This window comes from Mauremys reevesii, linkage group 1 (assembly GCF_016161935.1).
Source record: "Mauremys reevesii isolate NIE-2019 linkage group 1, ASM1616193v1, whole genome shotgun sequence".
Lineage (NCBI taxonomy): Eukaryota > Metazoa > Chordata > Testudines > Geoemydidae > Mauremys > Mauremys reevesii.
Window position 1 is genome coordinate 311,184,926 of NC_052623.1, and position 27,923 is coordinate 311,212,848.

General features: G+C 41.9%; 1 protein-coding gene across 7 annotated transcripts; it reads right to left on the reverse strand.

Annotated features, from left to right (window-relative positions):
- Positions 1–27,835, reverse strand: TMEM168 (transmembrane protein 168). Of its 7 annotated transcripts, none has more exons than XM_039507397.1 (5): positions 27,665–27,813; positions 22,727–22,827; positions 9,127–9,269; positions 6,166–6,440; positions 1–1,043 (listed from the first exon to the last, which is right to left on the reverse strand). In XM_039507397.1, the coding sequence occupies exons 2-5, from the start codon at positions 22,793–22,795 to the stop codon at positions 496–498; spliced, it is 1,035 nt and encodes a 344-aa protein (XP_039363331.1). In that variant the 5' UTR covers positions 22,796–22,827; positions 27,665–27,813; the 3' UTR covers positions 1–495. The 7 variants fall into 7 exon arrangements, with proteins under 7 accessions (XP_039363331.1, XP_039363312.1, XP_039363303.1 ...); XM_039507378.1 differs by having other exon boundaries at positions 21,875–22,827; positions 27,665–27,712; XM_039507369.1 differs by having other exon boundaries at positions 21,560–22,827; positions 27,665–27,712.
- Positions 27,836–27,923: the final 88 nt, after the last annotated feature.

Genomic DNA, 27,923 nt, shown 5'->3' on the forward strand with positions numbered 1-27,923 from the left:
TGTTCTATAATACTCTGAAATCCATCACAGAAGTGTGAGGGCATAATAAAGTGATCTGAACACTGGCTTGTTTCCTTTCCTGTATTTGATGTTTGAGAGGGATATAATTGCCATGTATCATCATATGAGCCATAGCTTATTAAAGCCTGTAATTTGTTGGTTTTGAACACAGGCAGCTTTCTGTTTAGCACATATGAACATGCAAACTGTCTCCAAAGTGCATGGTCATATTTAATAAATCTTTTACATGTTTATATACAACTCAGTAACAAAATTCAAATAGTATAATCTTATCCTCCTCATTTTAGAATGAAGCTTCCAACGCTTTGCATATACTGTAATTGCTCAAAAAGATGAACACAGTGAGTATAGCTACTGAAGTAGCAAGATTTCTTCAACAGAGAAAACTGTTATATATAAAAAATTGCAAGTCAATCAAATCTGAGAGTGGGAAAGTTCCCAGAGCTCCCACTTTTACTCCTCTTTGGTTTTTAATTATGATTTGACAAGTTTGAAGCCTTGTCCTGTGTCCAGCACTGTGGGAAGAAACCAATTCATTTTTAATCTTTTCAAGCATCTAAAACAAGCCTTACAGACCCAGAACAGATTGAGACCACAAAACCAGTTTGCCAAATGCACCAATGGATAGGTAACACGAGGGAAGTACATCATCCAGTGTTTGGCAATATCACTTCCTGTTGGCAAATGTAGAGTATAGTCACTCCAGCGTTTTGACACACCGTACACTGCTTTTACCGCACGGCCCTTTTCAGACCAGCTGATGCTACTGTCAGGGTTACAGTTGTATTCGACCCATTCTCTGGTAAAGTCACCAAGTTGCGGAGGGTCTGCTTCCTCAATGTCTACCACTCTGGCAAATTCTGCTCCTTGTACTGCAATATATAGATCATTTACTTTTCTTACTTCTTTAACCCAAGGGAGGGAGTTCTCACAGTCTAACACAATTATAAGTCGTGAACAAAAAGAACCATTCTTCTCTCTCCACCATTCCAAAAGCGTGTCAAGCCGTAATGCATCGCCACCTGCAGGAAAGCAGAAAAATATACACATTAGTATAGTTAAATCTGCAGTTTCCAATAGTAAGCCTGTTTTAGCACCTTTTATGAAGGTGATAGGGTTTTTCCACTGCAGGGAGATGCTAACTAATCCAGCCAAGTCAATGCTGTAGATGCAGTCATTAACTCATCCTTGTATTAAGGCAGGTAGGAGCAAAACCCTACCCTACTGTGAAATAAATTAAGTTGAGCAGCCTTTAGGAGGAGCTCTCTGCACTGAGGATGTGGTGCTCAATGCTGAGACTGAGCACGGCTTCAAGGCTTAAGGCTGCCTCCATGAGGAACGTGAGGCACCAGAGAAAGCTGGAGCTGACCCAACGGATACTGCTAGGGGAAAGAATTCTGACAACTGTGCTCAGGGCGTGCACACACCTACAATGGAATGGACATGTGCAAGCACTTGAAGAAGAACAGCTAAGCAGAGGCAGAAAGCGTGAGCTGGAGTTTACATTATTGGCTTTATGTTAACAAGTTCAATCCTCAGAACGGGGTATGTTTTAAACCTACATAATATGCCCTGACTATTTCAGAGCAGAATTAGTAAGCCACCTGCTCATACACCACCATAACCTTTGCCTTGGAAGAGTCATTTGACCTGAATGTTGATAAATTTACTCTAAAGGCAGAAGAGAACGTTTCTGTGAAGTCTAAAGAAAATTTAAATGGATTTTAAGTTACAAGTAATCAAAAAGTTACAAATCAAAGTTTCAAATCATGGTATCTAATGTTTGTCTCCCTCTAGCTCAAAAACCACTTCTGATTAGTGCTTCAAACTTTCAGTATAATTTCATCTCCTTGAAAACTCAAACTATATTTGAAGAAAACAAACTGTAATTAGGAAAGTTATTAACAAGTTGGATCACTTTTGGCCCATTAAATTTAATGGGTGCCGTTGGTACTCAGTACCTAAGAAAAATCAGGCAACTTATTGAGGAGCATAAAGAAAGAATCCTGATAACATTTGCACAGTGAGTGCAACTCCACTCACTTCAATTGGATTGCTCACATGATGAACTTCACTCACAAGCATAAATGTTTGCAGATTGGAGCTATACTATGGATTTAGATACACAATATTAAGGAACCAAGACTGAACATTTTTGTCTAGTTTTTAAAAATAATTTTTAATAATCTAAAGCGACAGATTTTTAAAGCAGATATGAATTTTAACCTAGCAATGCACCTTTACAGACAATTTGCACCAGGGAGTCTGAGTATATTTAAATAGTGTTTAAATTCTTTAAATTTATATACAAAACATGTATCACCAAAGTATCTCACAATTGGAAGAACAGATAAAGCATTTGGTACATCAGACAGGAGGCAACAAGTTCATGTATTAGAGGCTGAAACATGAAAATCCAGATCTTATTTTGGAAGCAGTTCTCCCCTGACAGCATGGTTTTAACCTGACTTCTGAAATATGCCCATTTGTTGTATGAGAATTTACAGCAATTTAAACTGGACTAACTAGACTATTTAATGCTTTGTTAGATATGATCAAAGCCAATGTAATTTTATCTGCACTGTTTACAAGCATATTTCAGTCAGAAAAAGTGGCATCCATCTTTTTAAACAGGTTTTACATTTAGGATTTACATTAAGGATGCAGGTAATCTATCATGGAGAAAGCCAGAGTGGATATAATTTCAAGCCAAGAAAAAATGTGTTATAAAGATGAACAAACTTTATTGTAGCCTCTGAATAAATGTTTATAAACTGACTCAAATCAGACACTCAAGAGTGTTTAATTTTTGGCAACTTTATAACAAAACAAATCCTGTCTTTTGTTCACTTCCATACGACAATCAGCAATCTAGGCTGTTATCTGAGTAGCATTTCCTTTTAATGCTTTAATGATTACTATCTACATACAGACTCACCATACCCTAACTTGGAGAATGGTTGCATTTGAAATCAAGAATTTCCAATGACAATATAAATCATGAGTATGAAGCTCAAGTGGCTGTAACTAAGACTTACTATAACTATAAATCTGAGCATATTTTTACTTTATAATATTTACTTGATTCTATTCAATATTTTAATTACTTACTGTCGTCATACAACTGGATCAATTTCTACCAAAAAAATTCTGTTCAGATGCTTGATTTAGAATATTTGTAAACACATTTTGCTGCAAATAGCAATTTCTTCCTGCACCCATGTATTTATTTCATCCATTTGTAAGGTGCCTGATGCATCCAATAAAAAGAAACAAATCCAGTAAGAAGCACCACCAGCCAGAATATGTGGCTATGAGTCCAAATCGTACATCTCCCATATCTTTGGTCAACTAAACTCCAATTAGTCTTGTCAGAAGGTGGCAGTTTATTATTAGTCATGGGGATGTGTAGCCAGAAGAGGTGTTCTTTTAAAACATTGAATGTCAAGTGATACCCAAGAGTATATGGGATATCATCGCTGTCTGCAGATTCCTATCTTTGATAGATAGCAAAAATGCATTTGTAATTTGTAATCTGTTACTTCCAGAGAAAAACTACATTAAGGACGGAGTTAAGGTTCAGAGTACATATTGTAAGTACAAATTTACAGAGATGGAATCGTCTCCAAAACAAAGAAGATAAATCCAGGAAATTCAGCATCAGGTTCATCTTATAAAAAAACCAGAAACCTATAGTGTATACACACTAGTTTGGTGCAAAGTGGTGTGATTTACCCAGTAAATTATACCTCTTTTAGTCCCACTTTGCTCCAGTGTAGTGTGTCTGATTTTGGGATTTGCACTGGTGAAAATCTCCATAATTTAGACAAGACTTAAATATAAATTAGGGAAAAGTATTTCCTTACTTTTTCAAAGCCCGAATAAAGGACTTTCCTACATTTCAGCATGATCACGTGGGGGCATAGATAATTCAGAAGAGACAGTACTGTGGATCTAACCAAAAGAGAGCAACTTACCGGTAAGTCTTTCTGACCCTCCTATACATACAAGTGCTAACCCCTCCAACATATGTCAAGATCAGCCAACACCAGAGCTAGCCACCAAGCTGTGGAAGAGACCTATGGATATGTAGCAGCATCTGACTCCTTCAGCAAGTTTCACAGGCAGTTAAACTGACAGCTCCAGTAATACAGACAAAGCTTTATAGCCCGATTCTTGCCTTTTGAATTCAGTCAGTGAACATGACCTCCAAGGCTGTTTTACTGCTCATACTTTATGCATGACCAATTAAGAGTTCTTTTGTACACCACTGTGCTACTTCCAAGCTTCCAACAATGAAGAAACATAGTTAGTGAGCTAATAAATACAGTAACCCACCCTTAAAGATGTCATTACAGCACAAAAACTACAGTGCTACTGCTGTGCTACATCATTGCTTAAGCCCCCAGAAGATACTATTTTCCTCTACTATATCTGAATGCTAACATTTCATTGTTGTCATCTCTATGAATCCGCTCCAGAGGTCAGAGGATGGTACAGATTAGAGGAGCTAATGACTGTCTGTTCCATCTGTCACAAAACATCACTGTCGGATAAACTATGCACAATTATATTATCAAATACCCTTCAGCTTTTCAGCGTATACAGCTGGATGCATTCAGAAGAAGTTCTATCAGGCAGGAAAATCAAGCTACACACCATGGTTTACCTAGATCTCATAATGGGAAACTGATCATGAAAATGATTCATGACAAATACAGATTGCTCCTTTTCTTTGTGTGGCTTTATACTATCTCTGTGAGAAAAAACTGGAGGTGTGCCAACATGCAAACCATTCACGGGTAACCCAGGAGGAACTTCCTCTCAAGAAAATTCAAATCCACTAAAAAAATGTTGTCATGGCTTTTAAATCCTTCATTCTTTCTATATTTTATGTTTTATCATGTTGCCTCTATTTTTTGTAAAAGCAGCACTCTCACTATATTGGCCTTTATTGTAATTTGAAGACCGAGCTTCTCTACAGGAGGTCCTATGGCACAAATTGACAGAGGTGTAAAAAATTAAGTGGCAATGCCTGCCAAGAAAAAAAAAAAAAACTTAAAAAAATTAAAATACGTAGGGTATATCTACACCACGTGTGTTACAGCAGCACAGCCGCAACGCTGCAGCTACGCCACCATGTACACATGCTTTAGCAACAGAAATGGTTTTTCTGTCGCTGTAGGAAGTCCACTCCCTCAAGAGATGGAAGAATTCTTCTATCGACCTAGCATGTCTACACTGGAGCTTAGGTCAGCTTAACTACATTTCTCAGGGGTGTGGATTTTTCACATCCCTGAGTGATGCAGCTAGGTTGCCCTAAATTTTAGGTATAGACCAGACCTCAGTGCTACAGGGATCCAAATTCTGCACCAAAAATTGAGTCCCCAACTCAACACAGCAATTTTAGTAGCCTACTTCCATGACACTAATGGCTGCGATCAAACAGTTCTTTGATATATAATTAGGTGCTGGAAGATGTCTTTCTGCTAAAACAGATGGCAGAGGTATCGCGTGTTCTCATTTTCCCCAAAATCAATAGGGTTCTGGCGACTCCCTGAAATTTTGGAATTGATTGGATGCTGCATTCAAAAGTTATCCACACAAATGGCACCAACTTGAGCATATGTAGGGCTTTGCAAGCTCAGCCAACAAAACCTGTATTAAATGCTTCATAAATAATGTTGAACAAAATCATCTTCCCAGGACATTATTGAATTGAATTAGATAAGATTACTACTTGATTCTAAGACTTCTGAATTCATTAAGTTTCATATAACTTCTTGATGAACTCTGAACATTCCATTTAATTACATATATTTCATTTTGTTACTGCTATCATAAGCATTTTATTTTTCATTTTTAATGTGGTTATTAAAACTGTAAATTCAGAAGTACTCTCAAGTCTGTAGATGACTAAGCAACAAGGAATTCACTTTATTTGAAAGCTTGTTATGGTTAACTTTAGCCATTTCTGTTTTACACCTCCTGTTCTTAGAACTATAATGTACACACGTACATGTGTAGCTGTCACATACAAAACTTCTGAGTTTTAATACTAGGACGGTATGATTTCATAAGAATAAAGCAATAATCTACTTGTAGGTTCTATCAATGAAAAATGTATTATCAAAAGCTGGTTACCTGCTAGTGCCCATTCACCAGTGCCATGGGAGTGACCACTATAATATAAAACATAGGTATCATGTCTGGGTCCGTCTGCAGTCCGAAGTTCAAGAAAAGATTTCAGCTTAGAATGAAGTGTATCAAAAGAAAGTCCACTTGTAGAATAGTCACAGCCATATGTTTCAATCATGTGATATGCAAAAAACCTCTGGATGGTATTGAGCATGCCTGTAGACCTCAAATTTAACTCTTGCACATGCTCAGGTGGAAGAAGCGTGGGTTGACCATCAGGACTAAACAGAAGAAAAAATATTTAGTTATGTTTTATTATTGTATTCAGCACATACTTGTAGCAACTTGTGAAATCAGTTTTCTGTGTGGACTATTTTGTTCACTATTGATATTTAAGTGTTTAACTACTTTGGTGAAATACTTACTGCAAGGCTTGAAATCTAAATGCTAGATTGCAAACTGCATATAAAAGAGATTTTGTAAATCATTAGGGCTTATATGTCAGTAAATAACACATCAAAAAAGGGACTCAGATTTTGTCTCCCAAGCCAGTAAGGGTTGGGAGCACTCCAGAGGCTGTGCTCAGCCTCTAGTTGGGAAAAAGCATCAGTCATCCCTTTCCAGCAATGCCTTTCAACCACTTCAATAACTGGTACTGGAGGGTTTGAGAGAGCTGTATCAAAACTTTTCACTTGAGTAAGACTGTAGCAATGCACAGACTCTGCAAGGTGAAAATGTGAGGTGTTCTGTCCCAAAGAATCCCGCCATAACAGAACAAGCAAAAGAAAAGTGATTTTGGTGCATATGTTTCCCATTGCTTTTGTTTGAAATAAGTCTTTTGTATAATAATATACCCATTTCCTTTTTTGGGCCAAACTGATTTGGTTCTACATCTCCTCACTCTTATAGGACCTAAATAGGTTTACATTGCACTGATATAATTGTATTACAGTAAATACAATATTAATATTGTCCATACTTTATCTGAACAATTAGAGAATGGGCTTATTAATTGACCTTTATTATTATTATTAAGAAAGGGTAACATTGCCAGTGCCTCACACTGTTTTTCAAGACCTTACTACAATTTCTCCATGGATAAACTAAACTGCCAGTGACAGAATAATTTAGCACAATGCAGGAATTGGATTATTGCCAAGGACAAGAAAGGCGATATTATTTATATTGTAATGTAAGTTTATTAAACCTGCTTTTTAAGCCCTCACAATAATGGACCTAGTGGGATATTATGCCCTCAGTTTGGTTGCTGCAGAATGTGGGCAGCTAAGGACATTACAAGAACAAAGCTCAGGAAGTTGATGTGACACCGATAATTTTATTGTGGATAAAATATAAACCCTTCTGCTTTCTAAATGGAAAAGCTGCAACAATGTACTAGAGGGACAAATTCATTCCTATCAGGATCATTCTGTCACAGGAGCTCTAGCAGTTTTAACCCACTTATTGTCCTGGTAATTCTCTTGGTATTAAAGTTTTCACTTGGGAATAGAGGACTAAACCACTGGACCATCTCTTTCATCTAGACTGCAGAACAGTTTCATCCTCAGTGGTTTCATCACTAAGCCCACAGATCTGTGCATCTCTACTGGCCACTAGTGGCATCCATGGAGAAATATCTTTCTTTCAAGCTACCACTCAGCCCCCACAGTCTTCTGGACAGCATAGCTCATGTGTTTCTCAGATCACAGCTGCCTCAGACACCACTTTGGACAGGAGTCTTCCAAACCACAATGGGGGAAGCAGCATAAGTCACTCCACTTCTGAAATTAGGCAACCACTTGTCCCTTCCAAACTCACAAAGTCCCAACTGAGGGGCTTCTGTGGGGCCAGAGCTAGGGTAGATCATTTTCCCCATCCCTAGCCATAATCCATGGATGCAGGCTTTGTTTATATAGTTAAGCAGATGGGGGAGCATGATGGCCATCATACTTCCCAGAATTTTTTTAATGGGTAAACACTTCCATTAAAAACCTATTTATGTTATATATCAACAGAAATAACCAGCTGAACAGTGGAAATCTTAATCTGTTCAAGGCTACAGCATTTTCAAATGATTTACATGGTATCTAACAACTGAACATCAGCACAGTCTTTTTTTCCCTTTGGCTCTCCCTTTAAAAAAAACAAACACACACCTCAAAAAACCAAAACCAAAACCAAAAAAACCCTGGATCTTTTCCTTGCCCATTAAATCCATAGTTTTCATACACATTCCAACTTGTAATCCCATTTCCATGGAAACTCACGAAGATATGAATTTCATGAGTTCTCCTGTGTTATTTACAATATAACGCCTTTTTGAAGGATTTAAATGATAGGAATAAAAATGGGATTAAAATAGGATATTTCAACTTTAGAAGCTATTTTTTGTAGCTGGATGAGCAGGTAAATGATAAGCATCAAAGAAAAAAATATTTTTAATGCAACCTTTATTTTGAAAATAGGAATTACTGTAAATACGTAGATAACATGTAGTTTATAAGTAATCCAAAATCATTCTCACGCCACTTAGTTAAATCATTTAATACAGTTTATAAAGTTGTTCCAAACATGAGTTCATTGCCTGCTTGGATTATTAAGTCACTTTACATAAAATATCTGCACTGACTCCAGAATCTAAGGCCCTGATCCCGCAACATATATCACATGGAATCAGCAGTTTCTTTCATGCAGTATATTTTGCAGGACTGGGGCCTAGCATATTTATTGGCCTGTTAAAAGTAAGTCAAATATATACAGCATTTGAAGTTGTATTGTAAGTACCTAAATATTATCTTTGGAAGGTGAGGCTAGGTAAGGAGAATGCTCATTCAAATATAGCCATTTAATATTTAAACTAGTATTTAATAGTTGAAAAGCTACACCACTGAATTGCCTCTCGTGTAACAGCTGCACTAATTCCAATACGAAGTTGCAATGTGCATACATTTACCATGGTAACTATACCTGCAGAAGTTGGTGGGAATCACAACAGCATATCCAACACATGTTCCTCCCAAGCAGTTCCCCAGTTCATGGAAAAGCCCATGAGCCATTGACTCCAGAGGTAAAACAATCAGAAACACACTCATGAAGATCCCATTCTTTGGCTAAAAAGAAAATAAATATATTTATGTCTGATGATATCCACTTGCAAATTCAATGAAACAAAGTTATGTTCAGATTTCAGTTATGATTTTCTTTAAAACTTACCTCAGTGATTTGTGAAAATTATTTGAGCAAATCTAATTTGGTGCTGAAACATGAGGTGCAAATTATTATATGCTACAGACAGCCGAAGATAAACCTAATTACACAGTGTAGCATTCTAAAAACAGACTTTGGGCCAATTTCACTGGTCGCATAAGCAGGAGCAACTCCACAGAAATAAATGCATTTGTACCATTTAGGCGAGCACTGATTTTGGCCCTGAAGCCCTGATCCTGCAAATACTTAGATACATGCTTAGCTTTAAGTTTTTGCCTAGTGCCACTGACTTCCATGGGGCTAATCATGTGTGTTAAGTTAAGCATGTGTATAAGTGCTTGCAGGATTTGGGGGCTAGGTAAACACGATGGAGAATATTAGACACCAAATATTAGATGACAGTATACTGTATCATGCAATAGGTATATAAAATTCAACTATTATTTTTCTTCTTCCTTGCTTTAATCCCATCAAATGGGGTCTGCTCTATAAGTCCTCTCCCTCCAAAGTGTTCTGTTCAATGCCATATCCTCTATCACAGTGGTTCTCAAACTTGTGTACTGGTGACCCTTTTCACATAGCAAGACGCTGAGTGCGACTCCCCTTATAAATTAAAAACACTTTTTAATATATTTACCACCACTATAAATGCTGGAGGCAAAGCGAGGTTTGGGGTGGAGGCTGACAGCTCGCAACCCCCCCTCTCCCGTAATAACCTTGCAACCCCCTGAAGGGTCTTGACCTCCAGTTTGGGAACCCCTGCTCTATCACAACACATGCTAACATGTCTTCCTTTATGACATCCCACTACTTCTTCCTGGGTCAGCCTATCTATCTTTTTCCTTCAATCTTGATCTGTTGGACTCTCTTACTTGCATAGTTGTCTGGACTGTGCTTAACGTGCCCAACCCATAAAATTCAACTATTCATCAGCCTAGTTCATTGATACTTTACAAGCTCCTTTGGTATTAATATCTCAGTATCATATTCTACAATACAATTGTACTAAACAGAAGATTTATGGGTACTTTCAAAGCACTTTACTTGAAAATGATAAGTATTTATCAGATGCAGAAAAGCAATAACTGGCCCTTAAAACTGACCAGAATCCTATAGCACCCACACTGCAGATCTCCAGAAGATGGTTTTATGCCTTTTAGGGGCTGAGTGCAGCCCCTGCACATATTACTTCAATAATGTTCATTATTTTTAAATATATTTGTTCCCATATTCATCAGAAACTTCACCTTGACATTTCAAAAGTTAAGCAACAGCTGTTAACATGAATAAATCAACACTGATTCCTGAAAATTGAGGTTTCTGAGATAAAGAAATCTCTGCATGTTTTATGTAATTGTTTTAATATGATGTAGACTGAGTTTAACAAGCTATAGTACATGCTTCTGCATAGTGAGTCAGCATGTACTACAGAGCCATTATAAGCAATTTGAAATCTATCATTAATTTTAGGTATGTCAGTGAAGTGAGAAGCTTTTCAGCTGTACCCTTCTACTATCATGTAGCCAAAATGCACATGTGAAATGCATCCTAAATGTCACAGGGTATATGACACAGAATTATTCACTCCCCACTGCGTAATGCTGCAATACTAGTTATTTAATAATTGACCAGCATATTCCATTACTAACTGATCTTTCAAGTAACCAGTTGGGACCCTGATCTTTCAGCTTAACAAATATTTCAGATAATGCTACACATAGTTGGAAGATAAGGTTTTAAGACAGTTATTTGTAACGTAACACTAATTAGGCCTATTCTCCATTTATGCACTCTCCTTGGATCTGTCTAAGCGAGAACTGTCTTTCAGAACTGCACTTACAGTGAATTTATTTTTTTTAAATAATTTGTTATTTTTGTATTATTTAAAACTTAACATTTTTAAAATTATTTGTGGCTTACAGTAAACACACTTTCTTCCAAAAGGCAACGTCTGGTGGTGAAAATTCAGTGTCTACCAGACCATAATGTAGCAATTGTATTTGATGTGGATTTCTATTAAAGCAATTCAGTACACGCTGGATATTGGAAAAAAAATATATATATTTTTAAACACTTTCCTCTTCACTTCTTCAAAACATCAAAAACACACGCACTATTGTAGTGTTTTGGGAGGCAGTGATCCAACGGAGAATCTACAATTTACCATGCTGCTTCCCAGTGCACCACATCTCTGGCAATGTTGGTTAATACTCTTTGGCCACAACCAAGCAAACACTACACATATGCTTACCTTTACTACCAAGAGTAGTCCCATCAAAATCCAGGTAAACACATGTGTAAATGTTTGCACAATCAGGGGCTTACATAGGAATTATTATTTATTATTTGTATTACTATGGACCTAAGAGCCTGGTCAAGAATCATCAAGCTAGCTGCTGTACAAACACAAAACAAAAAGATGATCCTTGCTGTATTGGATCAGGCAAGTGATCCATTCTGTCCTGTATCCTGTTTAGCCAGTACCTGATACTTCAGAGGAAAGGGTAAGAAACCCTTAGGGAACTACTATGAAATAACTTGACTATAGGGGAACTTTATTGCTCACCCCCATCTATCAGTGGTCAGCTTATGCTCTGACACACAAAGGTATATATTATCCCCTTAAAAATATGTATGTAAGGTACCTATTTATCTTATATAATGTAATCAAGCATATTCTCATTATCCATTTAAATGTCTAATCCTTTTCTGATTTCTATCTGCTGTGTAAAAGCACTGAGATCTACGGATGAAAAGTTTCACATAAGTGCTACGTGGTATTATTACTACTAATCTCTTTGTTTCAATGATGTTCTATGGCAATAACTTCCACAGGTTAATTATACTTGGTAAAAAAGTATTTCCTTTTCTCAGTTTTACAGCCTTGTTTCTTTATTATGAAAAGGGGTTAATGTGGCCACTTGAGTTATCTTTTCTAAATTAATAATTATTTTGTAAGCCCATATTGTGTCCTCTCTTATTCATCTCCTCTCAAAATTTAACAATCCCCGTCTTTTCACTCTGTCTCTAAATGGAAGCTTTTCCATGCCTCTGACCATTTTCATCACTCATCACTGAACCCCTTTTGTTTCTGCTATACCATTGGGTTTCAGTATGCTGATTTATACTATGCATTATAACAATGTCAGTAGTATTTTCCTTTCCATTCCTTAACCATCCTAACAATGTTTGCCATTCCAATCCCAGCTGCAGTGAGCAGAGATATTTCACTGAACTGTACAACTTGCTAGCTCTTCCTAGAAGCAATCACTTAAGGTATTACAAAATTGCTTCTCTAAACCTTACATCATCTGACATTTGACTAGTATACATACAAGTTGCAACAGTCACTCATTATTACTGGCTTATTAGATTTGGGTTATTCCTTTGATTTCCCTCAACACTGTACACTCCAGGCTGATCAAAGGCCCGATAACCCTACTGGTATGCTATTTGGAATTTGTAACCTTAAAAATTATACTGTGAATTTTTTCTCTCACTAGAATTTATGGATTCTTTCTGGTACAGTGCCACTCCCTAATCTCTATGAGCTGATGGCATTTTAATACGTATATACGTGACAATTTGAAAGAACATAAAATAATATCTGATTAGCTTAATAATGACAGTAAAAATCTTAGACAGGAACACCTTCAATAACATGCAGCTGGAGTGTGTCATTGCATCACTAAATTCAAAAGACTTGATGACTGTGGCACCCAGAAGAACAGATGGCATACACATATAAGTGGAGCCAGAAATGATTTATGTTCTTTCATCTGCTCTACCCATTTTCACTGTTTCGAGTGTAGTGGCTCAAAGCCTTGCAGCCTGAGCCCTCAGTACATCTATGACCTTGAAGTGCCCATTTCCTTTTAAGTAGAGTAACTCCTCACTTAACGATGTACTTATGTTCCTGAAAAATGCGACTTTAAGTGAAACGATGTTAAGCAAATCCAATTTCCCCATAAGAATGAATGTAAAGGGGGGGGGGGGGGGAGGGAGGGTTAGGTTCCAGGGAAATTTTTTTTTGTCATACAGTACAGTACTATAGTTGGGAGGTGCCCCTGCCTTACCCCACACAGGCACAGCCCACTGGCACTTGAGACAATGAGGCAGGCAAGGAGGCTGAAGGTGCTGTAGGCTACGAGAAGTGTGTTGCACAGCAGCAGCGTCTGCTTCCCCTACTCTGCAAGCATCAGGGGCAGAGGGCTCAACCCTCGGCCTGCCCATGCCAACCCTTCCCCCAAGCCCCCACCCTTAACCCACCTCTCCTTCCCCCCCCTTTACTCCGCATTCTGTGTCCTCGTTCCTCCCCCCCCCCCCCTCCCCTGCCTCCTGCCTGCGGCAATCAGTTGGCTTGCAACGTTCACGGGGCAGGAGGGAGGAGCGAGGACTCAGTGCGCAGGCTCCCCCCTCCCTCCTGCCCACGGCAATCAGCTGGTTTGCGGCATTCAGGAGGCAGGGGGAGCCTGAGCGCCGAGTCCTCGCTCTTCCCCCCTCCTGAATGCTGCAAGCCAGCTGATTGCCATGGGCAGGAGGAGGAGGGGGAAGGCGCTGAGCTTTGGCATCTGCTGGCGTGCGGGAGGCGCTGGGGGGGGCATAGGGAAGCTGATGGGGGGCTGCCCGCTATGGACAAAGCAGGCAGCCAAAGAACATTATAGCGAAGCATTGCATAACTTTAAATGGAGCATGTTCTGTAATTGAGCAGGGATGCAAGATTGAAACAACGTTAAGTGAGAGGACATTAAGTGGGGAGTTACTGTAACTACTCTGGAAGCAAACAGAGTGCTGAGGGACTGGCTGAGTGAGACTACTGAAATCATCAACAGGCATTTTCTCGTTGCCTTTTTTTTTTTTACGTTGATAGTCTCTCCTGAACATTTAGGATGCATGTAATTTTTGTGCGCTCATTTCAAGCAATGTGCGAACTGGGTAAAAATTGCCACTTGCTCTTCTCCTGAGTAACTGTTGGTATGTTAGACAATAAGACATTTGTGATGTTTGTTAATAACATGATCTTTCTATTTTAAAATATTCTAAATCAGGGGTCGGCAACCTTTCAGAAGTGGTGCGCCGAGTCTTCATTTATTCACTCGAATTTAAGGTTTTGCGTGCCGGTAATACATTTTAATGTTTTTTAGAAGGTCTCGCTCTATAAGTCTATATATTATATAACTAAACTTTTGTTGTATTGTAAAATAAACAAGGTTTTCAAAATGTTTAAGAAGTTTCATTTAAAATGAAATTAAAATGTTGATCTTACGACGCCGGCCCACTCGGCCCGCTGCTGGTCTGGGGTTCTGTTCACCTAGGCCAGCAGCGGGCTGAGCGAGGCCTGCGGCCGGGACCCTGGCTGGCAAGGGTCCGTCAGCCAGAACCCCAGACCAGCAGCGGACTGTGCGGGGCCGGCGGCCGGGACCCAGAGGGCTGGGGGCGGCTGGAGTCAGGGCTGGGGGCTGGAGGTGTCAGGGCAGAGGGGGGGCTAGGTATGGGTGGGGGTGCTAGAGTCAGGGCTAGGGTTGTCAGGGGATGAAGGAGTCAAGCCAGAGGACTGGGTGTGTATGAAGGAGGTACAGGGCTCAGGGCAGGGGCCTGGGGTGTGTGCGGGAGCGCGGTGCTCAGGGCAGAGGGCTGTGTGTGTGTGTGGGGGGGGAGGGTCGGGGGTTAGGGCTCAGGGGAGAGGGCTGGGTGACTGCCCCCCTAAGAACTCCCAACCCCGCTGCTCCTTATCCCCTGACTACCCCCTCCTGGGACCCCTGCCCCCAACGACCCCACCCCCTATCTAAGCCTCCCTATTCCTTGTCCCCAAACTGGACCCTACCCCCTACCTGTCCCCTGACTGCCCCAACCCTTATCCACACCCCGCCCCTGACAGGACCCCAGAACTCCCGACCCATCCAACCCCACCAGCTCCTTGTCCCCTGACCACCCCACCCTAACTGCCCCCGGACCCTCCTTGCTCCCGGTCCCCTGACTGCCCTGACCTCTATCCACCCGCTGCCCCTCACAAACCCCAGGACTCCCATGCCCCATCCAACCCCCTGCTCCCTGACTGCCCCTTCCAGAGACCCCTGCCCCTAGCCACCACCCCGGGATCCCCATCCAACCCACCCGGCTCCCTGTCCCCTGAATGCCCCCACCCCTTATCCAAACCCCAGCCCCAGGCCCTTTACCTTGAGGCTCCACGCAGAGCCAGACATGCTGCCCCGCGGGAGAGCACAGCCCCGGCCCTCAGAGTGCTGCACGCGGCGGCAGCATAGCTCCAGTTGAGCAGGGAGCACGTCTGCCTCCCCACGGAGCCAAATGCTGCCCCGCGGGAGCGCGCAGGGCGGCATGGCTCCAGTTGAGCAGCGAGCGTGTCTGCATCCCTGCGGAGCCAAATGCTGCCCCGCGGGAGCACGCAGCCCCAACCCCCAGAGCGCTGCGCGTGGCAGCAGGGCTCCAGGGGAGGGGAGAAGGCGGGGGAGGGGCCGGCAGCTTGCTGTGCTCGGCCCGGCACTCCGGCCCGGGAGCGCGGACCCCGCGGCTTGCTGTGCTGGGAGAGTGGGGCCATTTGCCCACCCCGTGCGCACGGCTATGCTTCTGCTCCCTGCCCCCACGGGGGGAGCAGAGGGCAGAGGAGAGCGGGCCGGGCTGGGCAGGATTTTTAATGGCATGCTGGAGTCCCGGCAGGCTCCAGCGTGCCATTAAAAATCGGCTTGCGTGCCGTCTTTGGCACACGTGCCATAGGTTGCCAACCCGTTCTAAATCTTTTCAGGTGACATTGTTAATGATAAACAAGGTATATATCTTTGTTAACAGCAAATGTCATTTTACATACAGGGTTGATACTTATTGATGGGACATTCTAGTTCTAAGGGAGCAAGCAATTATTAAAAGTGCCAGAGTAACCACCAGAAAAGTACTCTACACCAGAGTATTAGCAGGAAAAGGTTGATAAAGATAACAGGAAGAAAGAAGAGAGTTTGAAAGTATTAACTGATGGAAATAAGTGAAACAGAAAGTATGTCACAAGGAACTAGGGTGACCATATTTCCCTATGCTGAATATGGGACACCTGATAAAATTACTCATATTCAAGTGAGTTCAATGGCAATCAGAACTATGCAGTACAAATGTTCAAATTAACAACAAATTGACTGAGTGCCTATTAAAAAGAAATACTGCGTAGATGGATTCTATTTATTTACCTTCTTATCTTTAAGGCTTTAGGGTTCACATGGAGAGAGGTGACACACACACTCATACAACTCTTTCTCACAGGAGGGGTGACTAACCAACCCAACTCTTCCTGCCAGGCACTCTCTACCCTACATGCCTGGCTGGGCCCCCGGACTGACCTGCCTCTCTTGGTACCCCATCTTCCCGAGGCAACACATGGTGGGGTATGCAGGGTCACATGTCCTCCCACCCCAGATTCCTGCCAGGCTCACATCAGAATGTGACCAGCAGCAGTCTTTCGGCACTGTGTGGGAGGGAAGGAAGGCGTCTGCCTGCACTGGGACATGCCCTGCCCCCCGCCCCCCGGGGGTGGGGATGGGGGGAAGATATGGAGGAGCAGTGGGGCGGGGGTATGTGTGACTGGGCAAAGCAGGGACAGGACAGAGAGAGGGGGAGCACGTAAAAAGCCGATGGGTGGGCAGCAGAGGGGACACATAACCAGCCACCACCTGGCACCTGCCTGCACTCACCAGTCACTGTAGCCAGTGCCAGACAGAAATGGGATGAGGGGCACAGCCCTGCTGGATGAGAGCCAGCACGCCGCAGGGGCTGCACTGACGGACCAGCAGGAGGAGTGGCCGGCCCCGCAAGTTGCAACTTGGCCCCGCCACCAGCCTTGCACACCCATCCCCATTGTTGGCCACTGGACCCCCCACTCACTGCTGGTGGTGGTGGCGGGGAGCTGGCGAGCAGGGATCTGGCCAGCAGCAGGACCCACGAGTACTGATATGGGGAGACAGAAAATATGGGACAATTTGCCCATTTTTTAAAAAAAGTTGGGACATCTGCAGGAGGGCTTAAATATGGGACTGTACCTTTAGACACAGGACATCTGGTCACCCTACAAAGAACTATACACAGAACTACAATTTAAGGAAGAGAAATGCATGGCTAGATTAAAGAAACAACACACTACACAACATGTAACAACACTGGGGACTAAGAAAGAAATATGAGCAAAATTCTTCCCTCAGTTACACCCATGCAAACCAGAAGCTAGATTCTGATCCTATATGCCTGCAAAAGAAAAGACAGAGCTTGACACTATTGAAACCAGAAACTGCTGTGGACCCTTGACACAGGAAGAAATTTAAGGAATTAGAAGATGGTCACAAAGAAAGAGAGGGAGGACAGATAACTATCTACAAATATTTGAAGGGTGTTCCCAAGGAGGGAAATTATATACTGTGGTACACGGGGGTCTAGACAGAAGCTAAAGGACAAAATTAAGAAAGGGAAAATTGAGGCTGAATATCAAGAAAAACGTCATTTAGTCTAAAGGAAATAGACAAATATTCAAAACATAGCAATTTAGTTCTGCTTTTTAGTTGCCAATCATTTCCATTTTTGATTCTAAGGCATCAGGGCTAATTATAGCTCCCATGTAGTTAGAGTAATAGAAGGTAGAGATGGGGTAGTGAGAAAGAAATTAAGAGAGACTGAGTGGATAGGTTACAAAAGAAATAGTGAGATAGAGCATGTGAGTTAAGTCAGGAAGGAGAGTGACAGAGAATGAGAAAGGACAGGTGAGGGGGTGAAGGGGTAAAAGAATAGGAAGGAGAGGCAGAGAGACTGGATTTCCGAGTGAGAGCAGTAAGAGTTTGGCAAAATGTGTGTGTGGGAGGGAGATCACAATGTGAGGGAAAAAGAGGGTAAGAAATATGAGGGAATGGAAAGAAATAAGGAACCAATGACTGAAAAAGCCAAAGGGAAAGATATACCTAAATACATAATAGGAAGAAAGTGAAGTTGACAATTTAATGCAAAATACCTATAAATACTTGTATAAACTAGCATTGCAAACTCAACAACTTATCCTTCAAAACACATTACTCTTTTGGACTAAGTAAAATATCACAATATTTTCATGCCAAGCTTTCATGACAGTTTTGCCAGGCTGGTAGAATGAATGAATGAATGCATGCGCGCCCCCCCCTGCAACCACGATAATTCACAATAGAGAGTAGAAGATATACTGCAAATTACTGAATTTTGTAAATTAATAAATACTTAAACAAGAATAATGTATCACCAGCAAAGAGTTCTGAATTGCTGGATAAAGTGTAAGTGGTGTGTTTATACAGGTGTACTTTTGTAGCTTTTAATTACCCTGAAAATGCGTAGAACCTCAAAAACTACAGAAATCACTGGAAACTACTGCAATAAGTGATATTTTATCGTACCTTGCTGTAACGCAAACTTAGCGAACAGAAGCACATATTTGACCTCTTGGGGACAGCTCATGCTGATCTATCATGAAACATTCACACTACCAAGGTAGAAATATTTCTAGTAGGTGATACATGCATTTATAATCTTAGACTAATTTACTGGTTACTTTAATTTCTCCTTACTTTAATTTCTCTTTATAATTTCTCCTTGCTCCAATTCATGACTAGAATTAATTAACTGGATTTTCTAAAAGGGAAAATTACTTGATTCAAATACCTTTCCCTTTGATACTGCAGTTATTCCTTCCTTCCCCAACTGAATAGACAAGTATACATTTTTTCTACCAGATACAAGTGATGTGCATCTGATTAATTGATCCATACTGAAATAAATACCCTCCAATTTCTACTAACTTAACTGAAAATAAATACAAAGATCTTAAGAGAAATAGTCCTATTTGGTTCTCATGAACCTTCACAAGCATAAATTATTATGAGGATAAAAGTGTAAAGCATGTCTCTCCTGAATTACAAAGTATCTGAAAATGTGCAACTGCAGATGCAAATGTGTTGTAACTATTTTCAAGAATAAATAAAACATAGATAGCTATCTCAGATTAACTTTAAACACAGAAACTGTTTAAAACACTCAAATGAAAAAAAACAAGATACTTTAAAGTAGCATCGCATTTACCATTAGTGCTCCTAAGATTTTAAGAAAGGTTAGGACAAAAGTTGTCTTAGCACTCTATGAAATACATAGACGGCTAGGTGGGAACAGAAAGAATTATTCAGCAGTGATGAATAACTTGTTTGATCATACAATAGTCTATAAAGAATCAAACTTTGGACTGGCCACCTCTAAACTTTGGTGCTTTGCATAATCCTCAACAGAAAAGTTACATGGGTCACCAGTGTTTGTGCTGCTGGTGTTATTTATCTCTTCCTAAAGGCCATCTCATCATTGTCAGGGCATTTGTTTCTCCTTTCTTCTTTAGTTGTCTTTTTAAATTGACACTTTTCCCATTCTCTATCTTTTTTAATCCCTTCCCAATCACTCCCCTCCGCCCTTTTTCTCTACAAAGTCTGCAGCTGTAGCTATATATGATGATTTATGAAAGGAAGTGCTGCAGAGGAAAACTAACCAGGATTCTAGCCAGCTTCCTTCTGCAAACCACAAATGTGCTTGATGCACAGGAAAACTGATTTGCTGATAAAAAAAAAAATCAGCTTCCCTCCCCATCAAGCATTTCACATGAGTCAGCAGCAAGAGGTAATCTAGGATCACAAGGTCCTTCTGAATGGATGGCAAAATGATTTTGAAAGTATTGCAGAGGCATTTCTGCATACTGGATTTGCTAGTCATAAGCTCTTTTGGGGTGGGGCTGAAGACACTGTCATTTTAAGACCACTTTTAAAAATATCTACCTTAAACCAGCTCCCAAACTGCTATGGTACCAGTAACACTCAGCATGCCTCAGTTTGGTACCTGGCTAAATATTTCAGACAAATGTACATTGGCTCAGTCTGCTAAGGAAAAAGGCACGTTCCTCCATTCAGGAAAGTCAAATGGGAAGAAAAGAACAAAACTGAAAAGTTTGTGGGTACTTTGTAGAAATAAGTAGAAGATATATTTTATCTTCAAATATATTTGCACATGGGGCAGATGCAAGGGATACATTTGTGAAGTATTTTGTAAGGATTTATAAGTTGTTCTCGACTGAGATTAATAAGAGTCATATGGTTAAATTCTTGAAAAATGTATACATAAATGTTATCTTTTATTGGTTTCATTAAAACTACCCCATATAAAAGATGTTCCCAGACCAGCGCACCAACATATTTCAATTCATATTATAGGGCTACAGAAATGTGCATGTTGTCTGCTGTGAAAATACTGGCAATATAGACAGTGGCTTTGTAAATTAAATAAATTCAGATTTTAAATTATTTTAATATTTCTTCCAGCCTTGAATTAGTACCTCCTGTCAGTTTACTGAATCTACCAACCTAATCTGGTATGATTAGCCTCACTAAGCCATAGTCAGACAGAACAAAGTGCCAGAATAAAAGAATCTGCCTTTGAAGTCATCAGTTTCACTTTAAAATTTGAATTGCTCAATTGTGTCTTGGCCCTAGTACAGTATTAATACGGCCCTACCAAATTCACGATCCATTTTGATCAATTTCACAGCCAAAAGGTTTTAAAATTGTTTACATATTCCTAGCTGTTAGGGCAGGCTGGTCTGGGAAGGGACAGGACTTCCTTGTCCCCTGTATGGCCGCTGCGGGGAGATCAGACCCAACTCTGGGTACCTCTCCCAGGGGCAGGAAGCTCTGCAGCTGTGCTGCCTTCAATGTTGGCTGATTTCCCACTGACCCCACCCCGAGCAGCCATGCAGGGGAAGAGGACGTCCTGTCCCTCTCAAGCCCAGCCTGGATTAGCAGCTAGGAGCCCCTGGCGGGGCACTCCCAGCAGCACGGAGGAGATCAGACCCACCTCCGGAACCTCCTACGGCTGCAGGAAGCTCCGTGACTGCTGCCAGTACAGCCACAGAGCTTCCAGCAGCTTGGGGAGGAACCCGGAAGTGAGTCTCATCTCCCCCTGCAGGGTCATTCTCAGCGCTGCTCCTTCCTTCCAATAGCCAGATTTCACAGGGGAGGTCTAATTTCAAGGTCCATGATGGATTTTCAGGGCCGTCAATTTAGCAGGGCCCTAAGTATTGGATATCATAAATGTTAGAAAACAGTTCTTTATAATATCAGAGGAGGGAAAGAGACAAATATATTATAATTACCTGCCAAGTTACAGCACCCAAAACTGCAGTTGCAAGGAGACTGAAAAATACTAGTTGCTCTGAAATTAAACAAAAATGACGCATTCCTTTAGAAGCCATGACTCGGTCAAGGCTATTATTCTCTGCCCTGTGGGTATAATAGACTTTGTGACAGTCATTTAATTTTGTATGAAACCCCCAAAGAGTTATAAGAAAAATAATGTGGCAGATCATCCAGAAAATTCCAAAAATGGAAAACCCAGGTATAACGAAGTACCAGAGACCCAAGTCACCTAATTTAAATGCTGCTAGAATGAAAAAGATAAATTCAATTACTCCAACAGAGATGACTGAAAGCCTTCTGCAAATTCTACCACGGTACAAGTAGGGCTTCCATCGTTCAGTAACTGAAAGTCCGCTGAAGTAGACATCAAGAAGAGGGTCTGAAATCAGGCAACTAAAGAAACAGGCCAAGGCAAATGGGTTTGTGGGAATGTTCAGGGAAGTAAAAAACAATAAAGATGCCAGAGCTCCAAAAATTGCCAAATTTGGAATTGCCAAGAAAGACTTCATCCGCAAGTCAATAATCAGCATGGCCAAAGCCACAACCAACAAGATGATACTCATGGATTTTTCAACCAGCATAGTTGTGCTGGCAATTGCAAATCCAACCAGCTCCAGAAATTCAACTGCTGTCAGCAGAGTTGGTCGGTGATGGACACAGCCACAAATCCTCTCCACCAAAGCACACAATATCCTTGTAACTATGGAGGTAAGGAGCAAGTATTTGGTTGTTTCTTCTTTCACGTCACTTTTAAAAGAGGAATTATCAAGAAAACAGAGGAGGCCAAGCAAGAATCCAAACCAAAGATTGGAGAGACTCAAACTTGCTGCTTCCATTGAAAAATAATAATAAAGTATGCTGGCAATTCCAAGAACAAAAAGTCCCAGAATAAATATTACCAGTATTAGTGCATCTGCAGACTTCTCCCACCTGACATAAAGGCCCAGACATATAGCAACCAATATGTTGATCCTGGCTAAATAGCCAAGGTATCGGACCGATGAATGCATGTTCACTTCTCTGTTTGCTTCTTCCAGCCTCGTCATTGCTACATAGAGACAGTGACTAACACAGTAACGCAGTGATCTACACATGTAAATAAGCAATTAGGGGGTTTTACCCACTCTACAGAAAGTAACTGTTTGGCTTTCATCCAAGAAATGCAGTGCAGCAATAACCTCCTGCAATGTCATTTCATCAGTAACATTCCTGGATTATAGAAGTCCTGAAAGAAGAATGAATAGAAATGTCAGTGCTAAATTACAAACTTTAAACTTATTTACTAATGTATTAGATCAAAGAGTTTACAATCTAAATTAAAAACATACAATAAATATCAACTATATACAATGTGTAGGGTTTTTAAAGTATATTCTATAATTGGTCGATCATTGAAAGTTATTCAAAACCAATATGAACTGAAATTCACATAAGTCTCATCTCATAAAAACTACTCTATAATTTGAATAAAATAATGAGGAATATAATGTTAGCTAATCAAACCCTAATTGACAATACAATCTTGCCATGAATCACCTACACATTTCAGAATATTCCTGTGACATTTCTGTTAAATTCTACTGTCTGTTAATGGACAGCTTCTTAATCTTCTTATTCCAGTAAAATATTAAAAATACAATTTTATGAAACCTGCTAAATCCCTAACCCAGATCCGTTGTTTCCAGTATGATCACTCCACATTATTTCAGGTAACAAAACTAAATTCCTATTTTTTTGTTACATCTTTTTAGTATCCTTTGCAATATTTATTTATACAGGTACTTAATAGGTTTACTTGATTACTGAAGTATCTGGACGCTTCACAAACATTAGTAAGTTTATCCCCACAACACTCTGTGAGACAGGGAAGTATCATTATCCCCATTACACAGATGGAGAATTGAGGCACAGTGAAATTAATTGACTTGCTCCATGTCACAACCAGGAACAAACTCCAGACCTCCGCAGCCCGAGCCCGAGCCCGAGCCCGAGCCCGAGCCCAGGGCCTTAATCACAAAGCCATCCTTTTAACCCCTAAATTCCCTGAGCAAAGGCCAATAACCATCAAATGTCTTTCAAACTGATTGACTTCACAAAAATCAAAGTTCTACTTATCTGCCACCATGAAATGAAAAATTTCACCAGAATAAAGACTGCTATATTTAGAATCTGCTAACTATTTCACTACTTTGTAAACCATTGCATTTTTGACCCAATGTCCAATTTAATTTGTCAAATCTTGTTAGGGAACAGGAATACGATATTTTAATGAGACATTTTGTGACAGAAACTTGTAAATATTTTTGAAATATACAGATTTTCAAAACTGAACAATGGTCCAGGTAGTCTGGATATCCTATATCTGGAAGAGACCAGTACTATTCTATAGTGAAAATTTCTTCCTGACCCCAAGTGACAATCTACTTGTGGCTTGAAACAAGAGTATTGGTGTAACATTTTTAATTTTGAATCCTAGCTAGCTTAGGTAATATTATTATCTACAGTAAATATCAATTATATTTTTAATATAACTATTAAAATACAGCTATTTGTTTCAATATCTATTAATTTAATCATATTTTGAGTAAAAATGTATTTCAAAATTGTCTTATTTTTGCTGCATTTATTTGTATTAAAAGGATATTATGGAGGTTCCATAGTTAAAGCTGAATTCCATTGTGCATTGTTGAGGCTGAATCCATGCTATATATGAAAATATGTATTCTTTCCAAATTTACTGCACTTGCTCTGTGAGAATGAATTTTCTGAGAACTTACAAGCAAATTGATTAGTTCATGAGTTATAATTAATTATTTTATTGTACTGTCAAGAACCAGGGTGCCACTGTAAAATAAGTATCAGACAAGAGAAAATAGGTGGATACAGACAGACCGGGAGCAAAAAAACACAATGCTGATCAGTGTGATAGACAGTCTCAGTGTAAGATGCCTAACAGCTGTCTTTTTTTTTTTTTTTTTAAATAGGCATCATGGCAAAGGAGAATAATATTAAAAACTAGGTCCTTTGAGAAAGCCAACATCTGTCAGTCCTTTGTTGCAAATGATTTTAATAGAACAGACTCTTCCAACGTCCCATACAGTTAAAACTTGTAGAAAACTTGCATATAGGCTGCATATGAAGAAATTATGTCTAATTAAGTACAGCCAGTGAGTGCTGCACTCAAGAAATGCTAGGACACAAGTATTGGAATTGCTACCCAAAACATCACAAGAAGTGTCCCAGAATGTTCTGGCAGGACTCAAGCACTGAATTCCTATGACTATGTAATTTATAGGCAGGATCAGCTCAACAGGTAAGTTAACTCTCATGTGGGACTTCAGAGACATCAGTGGTAATTAAACCAATCCGCATTCTTACTCTATAGCTAATTAGCAACAATTCAAGAGTTTGTAATGAGTTAGTGGTAGGGGAAAGACTGGACATGTGCTAAGAGTGCTTACTAGTATATGACTGGCCCAACTGCCACTACTCTTTAAAGGTTCCGTGACTGCATGCTAGTTTGGGCATCAGGACTTGAATGGCTCCCCTGAACAACGAGGCAGCATTGCCAGAAGAAATGAGGCAGTAGCATAAGAGGGAGCCCTTGAAAACCAAATTAGGCCTTACCTAGGCAAAGCTTTTAACGTGTCTTGTTGGAAAGTTTGACCTATGCTTTTTACTAGGTTTAACACAACCAGTTTAGCACACATTAAATCAAGTATGCATTGTCTACACCAGACTTCTAAAACGTGTTAGTTAGAATACATACCAACAACCAATAGTTTGTGCCAGGGCTTAGCACCGGCACTTCTCGGCTTGGCAGTTCATAGACCTGGCACTCTGGGCTTGCTGCATCAGTTATGAACAGGGATTGGCAACCTTTGGCATACGGCTCACCAGGGTAAGCATCCTGGCAGGCTGGGTCGGTTTGTTTACCTGCTGTGTCTGCAGGTTCAGCCAATCGCAGCTCCCACTGGCCGTGGTTCGCCGCTCCAGGCCAATGGGGGCGATGGGAAGCGGCGGCCAGCACAACCCTCAGCCCGCGCCACTTCCTGCATCCCCCATTGGCGTGGGACGGCGAACCATGGCCAGTGGGAGCTGCGATAGGCCAAACCTACGGACGTGGCAGGCAAACAAACCGGCCCAGCCCACCAGGGTGCTTACCTTGGCCAGCTGCGTGCCAAAGATTGCCGATCCCTGAGTTATGAATGTAAAATAATTGCTTGAGCCCTGGCATCTCTTTCAATAAAAATTAAACACCACTAACAACATACCTATAACACCTACACTATACAAAGCTTTAGTTAATTTGGTAAATACTTCTGCGTGAATACTCCTCTATCGATTTACTAGTGAAAATTAAACCAACATAATCAAGGTTTAAATAAAATTAAGAGTCTGCTTAGGATTTTGCATGGGTTTAAAAGCACACCTTGTGTGTTGTTTAGATTTTAGTCAGACAACATGGATGGATCAAAGACTTGTTACAAGTATGTCTGAACAATACAGTACAGTAACTCCCCACTTAACTTCCTCTCACTTAATGTTGTTTCGATCTTACGTCCCTGCTCATTTACAAAACATGCTCCATTTAAAGTTGTGCAATGCTTCGCTATAACGTCATTTGGCTTCCTCCTTTGTCCACAGCTGGCAGCCCCCCAATCAGCTCCCCTACATCCCCCCCATAGCGCTTCCCGCCTGCCAGCAAACCCCGCAGATCAGCACCTTTCCCTTCGTCCCCCTGCCTCCTGCCCGCAGCAATCAGCTGGCTTGCGGTGTTCAGGAGACAGGGGGAGGGCCTCTGCCCCCTGAACTTCGCAAGCCAGCTGATTGACGCAGACAGGAGGGAGGGGGGAGGAGTGAAAACTCGGTGCATCCCTCCCCACCCTCCTGCCTGTGCCAATCAGCTGGCTTGCTGTGTTCAGGAGAAAGGTGAGGGAGGAGGAGCGAGGACACGGGTTGCACAATAAGGAGGGGGGGAAGAGGTGGGTTAAGGATAGGGGCTTAGGGGAAGGGGTGGCGTGGGTGGGCTGAGGGTTGAGCTCCCAGCCCCTGGTGCTTGCAGCGTAGGGGAAACTGACGCTGCTGCTGCGCAATGTGCTTCTCCTAGCCTACAGCACCTTCAGCCTCCTGGCCTGCTTCATTATCTCCAGTACCAGCGGCCTGTGCTTGTGTGGGGTAAGGCGGGGGCATCTCCCAATGATAGTACTGTACTATATGGCAAAAACATTTTCCCTGGAACCTAATCCCCCCATTTACATTCATTCTTATGGGGAAATTGGATTCACTCAACATCGTTTCACTTAAAGTCGCGTTTTTCAGGAACATAACTACAACGTTAAGTGAGGAGTTACTGAATATTGAAGAACAAGAGAGTGCAGGCATATCCTTCCTGATATCCCCGAATAGCCACCAGGAGAATCTGTACAGCAATGGCTACTCTCTTCAGGGAAGGCGACAGGCACCTTAGAAGAGGCTTTTTCCCCAGGCAGCTCCCTCCGGCCCTGGAGTCGGGGTTAAGGGGTTTGCAATGAACAGCCTGTCATTCTGACGCGTCTCTCAGATGTCAGCGGGGCTGTTTTTCTAACCTGGGCTTCACATGAGGCAGAGAAGCCAAAGGGATCATCTGGCACTAAGATGTCGCGGCACCTTTTAACGGACACACCTGCGCCCGCGGGCAGCTCTCCGGCGCCTGCTGCGGAGGCGAACGCGGTGCCCCGCGGCTCGCTCCGTGCTGCGCCAACCCCGTGACAGCGGCAACGTGAAACCGAATGGGAAACACGTCAGAGCGGCCCAGGCCTCGCCTACCCTGGGAACAAACTTCCCCTAAAGTTTCCCGCCGTCGCTCGCCCAGGCTCAGCCCCATGGGCGCGAGCCCCCCACGGGCGCGGTGTCACCCAGCGCTGCTCGGAACAGGGGTAACCAGTCACCCCGCGCCCCGGCCTCCCCCTAGCCCTGCGCCCCGGCCCCGCACCCCGGCCTCCCTCTCGCCGGCCCCGCACCACCCGGCCCAGCAGCGGGAGCCCCGGGGGGCGGCTTAGATCCCCCTTCCCCGGACTCACCCGGCGCCGACTCCCCGCGAAGTTCTCACCCCCGCCAGGCCCGCAGCGCGCCGCCGCCATGTTGGCGCTCTCAGGCTACGGGGAGCGCGAGGGTTCAAACAGCGCAGTGCGGCGGGGACTAGAGGCCCAGCAACAACTGGCAGGCGCGCGGGAGGGCGGCCCGAGGCGGGGAGGGCGGGTCCCGGCTGTTTCTCTGTGGGAGGGCGCCCTGCCCCGCAATGGGAGCAGCAGCAGCAGCCTCCCCGCCGCTCGCATGAGG

What these genes read in the sequence shown, in the direction of transcription:
- TMEM168 (XM_039507369.1), bottom strand. Translation starts at nt 22,696, where the DNA reads ATGTGTAGATCACTGCGTTACTGTGTTAGTCACTGTCTCTATGTAGCA. An exon ending in ATTCCCACCAACTTCTGCAG is followed by an intron (nt 6,441 to 9,126) that starts GTATAGTTACCA and finishes TCTTCTGTTTAG; the next exon opens with TCCTGATGGTCAACCCACGC. An exon ending in TGGTGAATGGGCACTAGCAG is followed by an intron (nt 1,044 to 6,165) that starts GTAACCAGCTTT and finishes GCTTTCCTGCAG; the next exon opens with GTGGCGATGCATTACGGCTT.